The sequence below is a fragment of the Carassius auratus genome, chromosome 8, assembly GCF_003368295.1.
Source record: "Carassius auratus strain Wakin chromosome 8, ASM336829v1, whole genome shotgun sequence".
Lineage (NCBI taxonomy): Eukaryota > Metazoa > Chordata > Actinopteri > Cypriniformes > Cyprinidae > Carassius > Carassius auratus.
The window spans coordinates 5,385,897-5,398,711 of NC_039250.1; the positions used below are offsets into that span (position 1 = coordinate 5,385,897).

General features: G+C 36.9%; 1 protein-coding gene across 9 annotated transcripts in view; it reads left to right on the top strand.

Annotated features, from left to right (window-relative positions):
- Positions 1-12,815, top strand: part of elavl4 (ELAV like neuron-specific RNA binding protein 4) — a 77,280-nt gene that overhangs the window by 44,355 nt on the left and 20,110 nt on the right. For 8 of the 9 annotated variants that reach the window (XM_026269221.1, XM_026269222.1, XM_026269219.1 and 5 more), the window contains one exon: positions 6,354-6,457. In XM_026269221.1, the coding sequence (XP_026125006.1) occupies positions 6,354-6,457 (104 nt within the window). Of the gene's footprint in view, positions 1-6,353; positions 6,458-7,391; positions 7,928-12,815 lie in introns of those variants that run through there. The other variant, XM_026269229.1, reaches the window with a different exon arrangement.

A 12,815-nucleotide genomic window follows, 5' to 3' on the forward strand; every position in this document is an offset into this window, starting at 1 on the left:
ACCAAACAGATTTTCCTGTTTGTAGCCAGAGAGCTTTGTGATATCAAGGTGAGTTAGCGTCACATGCCCGTTGAACTGTCATCTTGTGTCTGCGCTGCTGTTCTCTTCCAAACGAATGCAAGTTTGAGCTTTCCCACCTGATTCCAGCAACTGACGGCGCAACATGGCTGCCGGAGGGTTTGGATGAGGGGGTGGGGGGTGTTGCTGGAGGCAGTGCTGTGTTTGCTACGATGTTCATCTCATTTTCAATCAATGGAAGCACTGGGCCTTTAAATTATGCATCAACAATTGATGTAGAGAGAGGGGGAAATTAGCGAGAATCCAGCGTGAAGACTTTTAGCTCACTGCCAAGCAGCAGAACAGCGAAAATCAGTCAAATATATCTTTCATGTGCAAAGCTTTGATGATAAATGATGTTGAGCACAGAGGAATACGTGTGTGTGCGTGTGTGTTATTGTAAATTATATGTACCATAAAGTAAAAGCATATATAGGAGTGTCTGCATGAGAAAGAGAGGAAGGACACCCACTGGACACACACTCATTTTATCATCTCACACATTCTGACTCCTGCTGCTGAAGTAAGAGGCGTAATGGTTCAAATACGACTCGTCCAAATGGAGCCTCTCACTCCAAACAGCCTCAATTTAACAGAGAGAGAAACATCTCATTCCTTCCATTTAACTCAGCATGTTCCTCAAGAGCTAAAAGAGACCCAGACAGGGAGCAGCTCACGCATGCCCTTCCTCATCTTCGCTATCACGGAAACGGGGATTACAAGAGAAAAGAGGACGCCGGTTTTGGGACCTCGTGACTCCTGTGTAGTCATGCTACAGTTAATGATACTTTTTTTCATGCACGCACACCGTGGGCTCACAAACATGACAACACGTCTCTCGGGAACAAAAATACAGCTGCGCATATTATGAATCACATTTTCTGGATCAAAAACATGCACCCAAGTTATAAAGTCATACAGCAGGAGGCCTGTAATACCTGTTATCCGTTAGCATTCCCATTCATCTCAATGGCAGATGCTCATCTGGAGATGGACCCCCTGGAAGTATGTGATTTGTAATCCGCTATCCTCACTCTTCATGGGACACATCACTCTGGATCTGCAGGAAATGATAATGCCGATTGGTTGTCAGCACCACAAGAACGCACACCAAGCAACTATCCTAAACTGTGAAGTGAAAGAACAGAGAGACGAAAATATTAAAATTATAGACCATTTCATACTTTTTAAAAGCTTTAAAAAAATGGACACCTCCTTATGGGTTTCTTGAAAAGGGACGGTTTTACATTGTTACAAAAAATTAGATTTCAAATAAATGTGTTCTTTTGAACTTCATATTCAAAGAATTCTGAAAAAAAAATAAAACAAATGCATGCAGCCTTGGTGGGCATAAGATATTTCTTTAATAAATAAATAAACATCAGATTTCTTTAATAAATAAATAACTGAACAACCCCAATATTTTGAACACTATAGTGTTGCTTGCGAACATTTTATTTGATCATAATGCATTGCTAAACTGTGCAATTGTTCTCAAAGGAGAAGGATGCTTTTTGTATCCAGACATTGTAGTTAGAGCACTAAATTGCAGCAGATTTCAGATTCTCACCTGATGGTGCTTGATAAGATTCTCAGAGAGGCAGACAATTAAGCATAAAATTACAACTTCTCTACGTTGTTCTTCAGGGCTGGTCTGAAAAGTAAAACAAATGCGGCTTGTTATGGTGCATACGCACAAAATCACAACTATACAGTGACTCCACAGAGTTTGTGAATCAAGGCATTATTTGACCAATCTCCAATGATGGTGAAACTGCTGATGGAAAATGAAGTCAAGCTCTCGCACATCACTATTGCGCTCCAGCTTCAGCCGTGTCCCATCGCAATGAATAACCCATCAGGAGCCTACACACTAATAGTCATAAGCTGTTTATTTGTGAAAAATATCCTTTTAATTGGTTTTAAGTCTTTTTAAAAAAGCCTTTCCAGTGTTTCCAAATTTGACTGCAAGTCTATCCTGCTGGGGAACAGAAAGTGCTGGAAAAATGGAGATCCGCACTCATTAAAAGCTCATTAAAAGCACAATGCATCATTTCAGTTTCAATTTTAATTGACAATTAAAATATATAAGTTAACGTAACCATTATACTAATTAAATAGCATAGAGGTAATTCTCTTTCGCTGTGGCATTTTATGTTAATGGCATATTTCTAAAGGCTCTGTCAAAATTCTCTATCTTTTTTTTTTTTTCGCAAATTCACATTTTATACACTTTATGTATATCGATCATCTTTCCAGGAGATAAATAAGAATAAAAATTCTCTTTGATTTCATGTAAACAGCACAATCGGCTCTAAAAGCTAATGACAGAACAGCACAAAACACTTCTGTAGATAAAAGTTGACATGAAATATTTACACAATAGGTATGATGCAGTATAGCAGAGCGCTGGCTTTGCCATGAAACATTCTCTGTGATTCTCACTTCCCTCAATATTAAATTCATGAGGCAGCCCTGACTGTAACCCTCTCCGGTACCTACGCTGCTGTCCATTGTAGGTAACCCTGGCTGTGCTGAAGAGATTGTGTTTGTGTGTGCTTTGTATTCATGTGCTGTCTCTGCGTGGGTATATGATCTGGTTGTGTGAACAGAATTTTATATTCTGTGTGTAGGTGTGTATACCACATATGTATTTCCAAATATACAGTACAGAGTATATATATATATATATACTCATGTATAGGTGTCATATGTGTGATATTGATTTTTTTTTTTTATTATGTGTCTGTGAGATTTAGGGAAGTACAAGAACACATGGGTTGTCAGGCTTTACTGTAGCCACTTATAATTGGGTCCATCAGATACTGCTTAGAGGCCATACACAGGACACATCCTTGTGTTCAAAAACAGCTTCCAAAAAAAGACAAAATGGAACAGAATGCAAGTGGTCTCAAGACATGTTTTTAACTTGACACACCGACATGAGAACACAATGATCATGGCGCACAATGCTGAAAAACACAGCAAAGCCTCAAAACAATGGCCATGGAAGCCTAGTCTTTTCGTTTAAAAACTGCAGACTAAATACAGGAACATACAGCCCTTTAAAAGGACATATTTAACTTACAATGTTAATTTTGTTTACATATAAAAGAAAGTCTCTCTCAGCCAGTGCTGTAAACTACAGAAGAATATGGTACATTTAAAAAAGTCATCATTTTAAAATTAAACAGCAGGGCCTAATCTATGCAGTTCAGCTGCTATTACACTAGATATCAACCAACACAACCCAAAACTGGTCTGAAGATATATACTTGTCTATTTCTTGTCTAAAACTGTTAAAACAATGTGTAAAATCATTTCAAATTTATAAATTATGAACACTTCGGTTACAAACCCACGAGTATGGAAGCACTCTGAATAAAACATGTCTAAATCAAAACATTTCAAATAAAAATTCACATGAAAGAGTAAACAAAGGTTCTTCTAAAGGAGTAACAGTAATGCTCTCTAATAGAAAAATGTGTCTGTTTTAAGATTTCGAAGATGTAACTTTTCAGTGCAGCATGCTAAATCTATCCCTGCAGAGTTGCATTTTATAATTCAACCCATTTAAGTCATGTTTGTATGTCCAGAAACAGGTGCGGCAGTAAGTTGTTTATATAGAGGGAGTTATGTGCGTGTGCATGTCTTTAATGTTTTCTTTGAGGTTGTGCCTCTGCAGTTTGTTACAGAGCGCAGATGAGATATGAGATGTTTAATAGAGATCAGTTTAAGGTTCTGTTAATGTGTCTGTTCGCAGGAAAATTAAATTAGCTAAATAATTGCCTTGCCAAAAAAAGGCCCTTAGAGATTGTCAAAACAACTCACAGCCTCCTTTCTTTAAAGCAGGATGATTTTATTCTTTGTATTGTCATAGACTACAAAGACTAGTAATGAAATTATGCACTTAAATTAATAATTAATGAACGCACTAAGGGGTTCGTCTTTTAATTTTCTTAAAATATTAAGAATATGACTCAGTTCCACAACAATCAGTGTGACCCGAGTGTACGTAGGTGTGCGCGCTGGTGCTTTTTTCTTTGCAAACAGCCTGGCTCTGGTGCCCCACTGAGATCTCCACTGTCGCACTGCTGTTTGATGGAGAAGGGGTGTGTGGGTGTTATGCTGGTGGGAGAAATCCCTTCGACTGAAGCAGTGGCCTTGGTCGGCCTCACCTTATCCTCAAGCAAGTACTCCAAAGGAGGCAAGAACAACTGCTAGCGGCGTTATGGAAATGCCATCAGGCAAAGGGGCATTACAAAATAGATTGTTTTATGAACCCATTATTGTACGCTCAAACACACAATTATGCAAACACACTCATCCACCCACACGCACATATACACACAATGAAAATGGCAATACGGGGCATGCCAACGTGGGGCCAAATGCTCTGGGCCACAAAGGGAGTAGAGTGAGGAACACAGTTGAGATGGTGGAGATAGAGAAAGACAAATGGAGAGGTTAGGCAGAGAGACTACTCTGTGTCTTTCTTTTCTCGGTGTGTTCTCTGAATGTATCATTATCCAGAACTGAAGTTCTGCGTGACAGTGCTTTGGAAACACACTTCATTTTAGACTAACCTTTCCATTTCTATTTTCCCACACACACTTTCTCGTTTTTTTGGCACAGCACATGTCCAGAATTTTCACAACCAAATAAATACACTACTGTACAAAAGTTTGGGGTTGGTAAGATGTTTCTGCTATTTTTGATAGACGTCTCTTATGCTCACCAAAGATGCATTTATTTAACCAAAACAGTAAAAACTGTGAATATTATTAGAATTTTAATTAACTGTTTTCTATTTGAAAATATTTTAAAACGTAATTTACTCCTGTGATGGTAAAGCTGAATTTTCAACAGCCATTACTCCAGTCTTCAAGGTCACATGATCTTTCAGAAATCACTGCTGATTTGCTGTTTGAAACATTTCTTAATATCCATGTTTAAAACAGTTGTGCTGCTTAATATATCTGTGGAAATTATGATTCATTTTTAGGATTCCACAAAGAAGTCCAAAATAACTTTTCTGTCAATTTCAATCAATTTAATGCATGCATCCTTGCTGGAGAAAGAAATAAAAATACTGACCCCAAACTTTTTAATAGTGTATTGTATAGTGTCTACATAAATATTATTGATAGAAAGCACACTGATATTTCTCATTTCAATTAAAATCTGCAAACAAAAGGTTTAAATATGAATTCAAACCAAATTATTTCAATATCAAATTAATAGGGCTATGCTATAGACACTTACTGAGACATTTCAACAATAGTCTCATTATAGCTTCTTTTAAAAAACAAAACTGACAATGTTGTTACATTAAACAGAATTAATACATTTACGGCAAAAATGATTGGATTAAACAGATTTTCTTTAATTTCCTCCAAACTCACACTATTAGTTGACCTAATGTTGCGGTTTTGTGCTTGTCATGATGCTGTAATCTATGAAAGAGCAGCACCTGAGTCCTAAAACACTGTCTAGGATCACACGATTTATATTTAAAGAAACTTTGAAACATCACTGTCACAGGTTTTCCAAGGTTTTAATGAACGACAGAGGGATTGGTAATCCTCCGTAATCCAAAGAGAAAGAGAAGGAGGCATTCCGTTTGAAGCCAGGGCAGCGAGTAGTTCTCTTTTCACCCCCTGCGGTATCTGGCGCGCTTTAGCTTGTGTTTGTTTTTGGTGTAGGGCGTAGCACTCTTTCACATTTGTGATTCACTTTGTGTGTACACTGTGGACTTAGCGCTGTCTGTTTCCATTAATGAGGATAAGTGCAGCGCTGTTCTCGAGTTTCACTGCATTTGTGTGGCGAGATCTTTAAAGAACCAAAAGGAAAAGGGGGGGGGGGGGGGGGCAGTACCACACAGGCCTTTAGCTGCAGGGTTTCTGTTTAAGTCAAATAGCAGATGATGGCTGCCTCGCCTTCAAAGGAGCAGCAGACGGTTAGAAGAGGTTAAATCAAAATAATTCCACCAAAGACTCTGTCAGACGTTTCCAGCGGAAGCTTTCGCTTACCGTGCGCTAGCCAAACATGAATTCAAACTAGTCACAGCTAGTCAGGCTAATGCTACATAGATCGTTAAGTGTTAATGTCGTCTATCTCATAATGTATGCATAGCTCTTGTGATGAATGGATTTAAGTGGTTTTAAAGACTTTTTTAAAGGGTTGGTAAAGATAAGCGATACACTTTGAAAGGAAGGGTAGTGGAAAGAAATGCTTTCACAGTCTTATGAATGTTTTAAAATAAAATATGTCTTTTCTCTTCCTTGTAACTACAGGGCAGAGTCTTGGCTATGGTTTCGTCAATTACATTGACCCAAAAGATGCAGAGAAAGCCATCAACACGTTAAATGGACTCAGACTTCAGACCAAAACTATTAAGGTAAGTAATCACACTAGCAGAAACCATAAAGAACAAGCCTGAATTGCATTAAACAACTTTGCCATCACTGAAATAAATTACATTTTAAATTATATTAAAACAGACGTAAATAAATATTTTTGATCAAATAAAATGTTTGATGCAAAAAAACTGTATGTATATATTTGTCAATCACAGGAATGAATTTCTGAATTTTAAAATGTTAAATATAATTATATTTAAAAGTGATACAGTATTTCTGAAAAATTTTAATAAAAAAAAATCTAAAAATGATTTTTACTGACCGATACTTTGGAATGATAGTGTGTGTATATGCATACATTATAGTATACTATATTACTATAATGCACTATAATAATAATAGTAGGAATATTTAATCATTTAAAAAATATTGTATACAAATCCTTTTTTATTATATATATATATATATATATATATATATATATATATATATATATATATATATATATATATATATACTGTATATATAAGTGTGTAGACATTGCTATAGTACTAACATTTTTATTACATGAATTTATTAAATGATATGCCAATAAATTAATTGAACGGAATTAACAGATTCTTTAAAGAATCTTTGTATGATTACTCACAGTAAATTAATGTCAAAATCAAGAACTGCTGTACCGTGGTGTATTTGTATGCATACCTCAATGTGTACGTTGGGATTAGCATTCGGGTTCATGTTGTTAGGTTACTGCCTGCCTGTTGTTTACCAAACACTTTTCAGCCAAAGCAACCCACATTACACTAATTGCAGTAGCGGTCCCCCCTGGAGCCAGCGCCTCTCGCTCAAGGGCACAGCGTTGAGAAGCTTCTCTCTGTGCCTCTCCAGTTAACAGGTCACCCGCACCTGGAATTGAACCTATTTAAACATAACAGATGACAGACGGTAACAGAGCAACATCTCATTTAGGTGGAAGCGTTCTCCCAGTCACCATTTCTCACGTCTGCGCCAGTCAATTCGCCGAATGTTTCCTGTCACCGTTTGTGCCAGTGGAGCTGCAGTGATTAGTACACGTGGCGTACACTGGCTCGTGCTGGGCTGAGGCGCGGCAGCACAAAAAGAGAGGAGGGCAAATCTGACTCATTAAGATGCAGAAGGAAACAGGAAAGCAACTGAAGGAAGAAAAGGGAAAAATAGTGTAATTGATATGTAAATGAATCTCCAAATGTCAAATCATGAAGTCACACAAAAAGAGGGAAATAGCATGTATAATGAAATCATGTGGACATGCTAAATAGACGCCTAAAATGTGTCTGGGTTTTCACTATGGAAATTTTGATCTGTTCTTTTCTGTCATGTTCTATTATATTTTATGCCATTTAATTCTGTTCAGACACATTGGTATTTTGTCATCTATGATGTTTACATTTTCTGTTCAATTTTATTTGGTTATATTTTATTCTGATCTAATGTCACATTATTCTGATCTGCCATTCTTTGTCATTCTGATGTTCTATTCAATATTATTTTATTGTCATCAAATCACATTTTATTCTGTTTGGTTCTGATGTGTTATTTTATATTCCACTTATTTGGTTTTATTATATTTTATTAGATTTCATTCCCTTTTGTCATTAAACTTTTTTTCTATTGTTCTCTTCAGTTATATCCATGTTCGGTTTTATTCCATCTCTGTTATCATTCTATTCTGGTCAGTATTGTGATCTGTTATATTCTATGTTTTAGCATTGTTCTGTTTTATTTAATCTCTATTGTAATTCTATTCTGTTCAGTATTCTGATCTCTCATTTTTATTCTATTCTTGTGTTTTATTACATTTTATTCTCTATTATCATGCTATGTTCATTATTCTGATCTGGCATTTTTGATTCTATTTTATTCTATTCTCTCATTACATTATTCTATGTTATCATTCTATTCTGTTCTGATCTGTCATTTTCTATTCTACTCTGTTTTTAAGTTTTATGCCATATTACATTATAATTATTTTATTCTTTTGTCATTCTACTCTGTTGTCATGTTTTTTGTTCTGATCTGTCATTTTATATTCTATTCTATTCTATTCAGTTTTATGTTTTATCAATATTATATTTTATTCCATTTTATTCTTTGTTGTCTCTTAACTGTACTGATATTCTATTTGATTCCATTTTATTATTTTTCTGAGTTTTGTTCTATTCTGCTCTGGTCGGATTTCCTCTATTATTTTCGATTCTACTCATTTCTATTTTATTATTAAACTAAATCATGCAATGAAATAGACAGATCTGCCACAATATGATGGCTTGCATTTTCCTCAACAGCGCCTTGTGGTAAATTTAGCAGCAGCAGCAGGTTTTAACAGTAAATTCTGCCTGCCGCTCACAGCATAATCTGACTGTGTGTGTGTTTTCCTCTGGCCTATAATCCCAGACCTCTCACTTACATCCGCCCTAATCTAATCAGATTGGATTTCGCCTGCTTATGAAAACACGGCTCAGTCTGCGCGGCTCAGTACCTCTTAACATAACAGCAAAAGAACGCACGTGTTTGTGTGTGGGAGCAAGAGAAAGAAAAAAGAGAGAGAGGAGAAAGAAAAGACTTGTCAGGGCTGTTTTTGAAAGAGCACAGCACAACGCTCACAAACGTGGGCGTTTTCCAGAGTGGCAGCATGTGTATGTGTTGGCCGGCAGTGTTTCTAGTACTGGTTTCAGCATCAGCTAAGAATCCATCAGAGACAGAATGACTCACTCTGTGTGTATTTGCCGATCATCACAGCTTCCTGCCACGCGGCACTTCTCTCAGTGACAAAACACACTTCCAGGGAGGCAGCGGTACACACACACATAAACACTCAGTTAAAAAACTGCTCTTATCAGCCATACACACCTCGGGATTTTGTTCCCATCCTAGGGCTATAACCAAATGACTTTGGAGCCGTTTCTTTTTACCCTCACGCCCTTATTGTACTGCAAAATCCAGAAAAAGACACAGTGCAGAAAATAAAATGGCTGCAGTTCGAGTAGTGTGTATCAGTCAAAAACTCCTAAGTTATTTGAATGATTCTAACAAACCATTTATTCAATCCATCACAGCAGTTACTGAATTAACATCTGACTCACTGAACTTGCAAGTCATCACAGCTGTCATTCATCTCAGACTCAAAATAAACCGACATGTTATGGAAACCACATAAGGAAATGAGAATTGTGAGACTTGCTTACATTTGACGTTTCACTACATTTTATATTGATTTTATTACAGCATTAAGAATTTAGCATTAATGTAAAAAATACTTTTTATGTAAAATAAATACAATATTATAAAAAATAATTTATTATTAATATTATTTTATCATACATTAAATATGATGATCGTTATTATTATTATTAAAGACTGGTATTAAATTTAGTATCATAGTGTTATGTTTTTAAATCTGAAACACTGAAGTGAGCATACAGCGGTTTGGCCCGAGGGCACAATTATGCTGTCTGTTGGGGAGTTGTCAAAACCTTGCAGGTATGATGTTGCTGAGCATACTTCTTCTAAACATGTTCCGTTTTTCTCTTGCAGCATTCACACTCCAACAAACAGACTTTCGCGAAGCAAGAGTTGTCTTCCATGACTTGCATGCCTACATACACAAACAAAACACATGCTACACACATCTCATGCATGATTGATTTTTTTGCTTGCACATGCACATATAAACATGAATGGAATCGACACAGCAGAAGATGTTCATGTTTCACACACTGTCTAAATCAAGTGCAAAATGACAAGCAATTTTCTGTCCGCAATGAAAGCAAAATGCTATGTGAAGAAGAATTGTGGAGCAATTTTGGATTAGAAGGAAACTACCAAGTGTTAGCAGTGGTGCCGAATGAATTTTGAATGAGTAGGGGGTTTCAAATTAAGGATGGCTATAGCTCATTAATTATTGAACAGTGATGATTGCATACTGATTTGAATTTGAGGTACAAAATCCAGCAGGTTTTACAGTTGCATCTTTGGAGAATATCACCTATTTCACATCAAGATACTAGAAATACAGATAGAGATGCTAAAAATGTATTCATTTGGAAATGTACAACTCTCAATAGTTATTTGATTAGAAGTACCTCTCCTGAAATCTCCATAATTCGATATTTGTTCTTTTCGCTCAGTTAATGAGTCCCTTTTTTTTGTGCTTGACTCATCCTAAAACCGACCAAATTACACAAGTTCAAATGTAAATTTGCTGTAGTAGGTTTGATGGATGAAGATTTAGCACTGCATGATTTTTCCACCTACTTATCACAGTCAGTGTTCATTTTGACTATCTGCTACAGTAATTTACCAAGTCTGCGTATAGACCTGCTTTCTTTATTCCTTTTTTTTTTACCTTTATGAAACAGAAACTATAGCAATTTGACATCAGAAAGGGTGTGCTTTTAATGCAAGTCATACATATTTTAATATCAGCTGACTATGTTAGGTTGAGTGGGCTAAAAGTCCTTGTGTCCTAAACAATGCTACAGAAATAGAAACCGAGCGACTGTGTTTCTTGTGGTCACAGCTGGTAAGGGCAAAAACAGCGATTTACACGGAGCAGCTTTGATTGCATATCACTTCATCATGCTTTGCCTGGTCAGGACACGTTGTCACTCCAGTCCGTGTCCATTGTTTATCATCTAGATCTTTTTAGCTCCATATTTTCTCTCTCTTCATCCATCTGTCCATCTCAGCGGGGGTCAGAGAAGCCAATGTCTTTATCTCTTATCTCTGTGATCTCTCTTTTACACCTTACACATTCCTGGCCCTCCCTGCTCTGTCTCCTTTCTCTTGCACTCCATGAAACCTCTTATTCAGACCAGCACCAGCCCTCTCAAAAGATGCTCTCCTGCTGTAATACAGCAAGAAAGAGATGATACCCTCTGTCTTATAACTCCTAATAAGTGTGTTCCAAGGTCATCCTTCTCATAAAGCCTCCATTGTAACCCCACCCCCCATCGAGCCGGGATGAAGACAGACCATCTAATAGCAACAGACAGCTGCGTCTAAGAGTAGATGAGCGAGAGAAAGGGGAAAAAAGAAGGAGAGGGTAATTATCCGAAATGCAGTTCTTTGCTCTTTTCAGCCGAGCAAGAAAAACGGCATTTATAAGGGCCCTCCTGCTGAAATAAGCTGATGATGTATGTTTACAAGAGGCTGTTTAGCCAAGAAAAAGGAAGTGAGGAAAAAAGTCTGTGGCAGTTTATGATGAGTCTATATTCTTTTGCAAAATGCCAGTGTCAAGTTAAGGGACACGCCATCGCTCGAGCACATCAGCTAATGCAGGAAGTCCATGAAAACAGATCAACACAGCTGCGTCTCACCGGCTGAAAAATCCAAAAAGAGTGAGAGTTTCACTCGAGTCACAACTTCCACATGCTCATCATTTTGTTACACACACACACACTTCTTCATGACACTTCTCCGTTTCTCAGCAAAACTCCGGTTTTGCCTTCCTGTCGAGGTGTGATGGGAGAAATCCCACTGAGGGCGAGAAGAGCGTAGCCTTGTGCTGTGAGATACGTGTATACACACACACACTGCTCACAGCAGACGGGGTGTTGATAGATCTGACATCTGGAGCTGCTTGACAGGGCAAGAAAAAAGCGCACAAAAAAAGAGGAGAGGAAAAGAAAAGAAGGGAAGATAGGAGAGGGAAGAGTGCCAGGGTTCCATGCCTTTTGCCTTCTCTGTTTAAGTGGATTTGAGGAGATTACGGCGGAGTGTTTAGCATGTTTCGCTCAGCATTTGTAGCAGTGTAACAGCCTGTGATGGCTCTGCTGCCCAAATGTCAGAACTAATGAAAATATGAGATGGAAAGGCTGCTTCAACCATTAATGGGAACAGATTAAATTGACGTGAGCATTAAAAGGGCAGAGAGATAGAAACATCTCCCTATCTTGAATTAAAACTGAATTGCTGTAGGGAGAGAGAGCGAGACTGACAAAAGCGTAGAATCAACAAGGAAATTCAGAAAATGGGTTTGTTCACTCAAAAAAATGAAAAATCTGTCATAATTCTGTATACTGTACTCAAATTCTCTACTAACCCACATGACGATTCAAACCCATATGAGTAGATATTTTGAGAAAAGTACTGGTCTTTTTAGTACATATATGATAAATTGGGACTGGAGCTTTGCAGCTTCAAAAAGAACAGTAAAGAACAATACAAGTATCCATTTGACTTGTATTTATTTAAAAATATTTTTTTATAAAATGTATTATTATACACATTAATTTAATATTTAAATTAATAAAGTAACATTATTTCAAAAATACCAGAATACTGTAAGATTTATATTTTATATAACACCAAATTACAATGATAATATTTATATATTTATCATTTTTTTACATT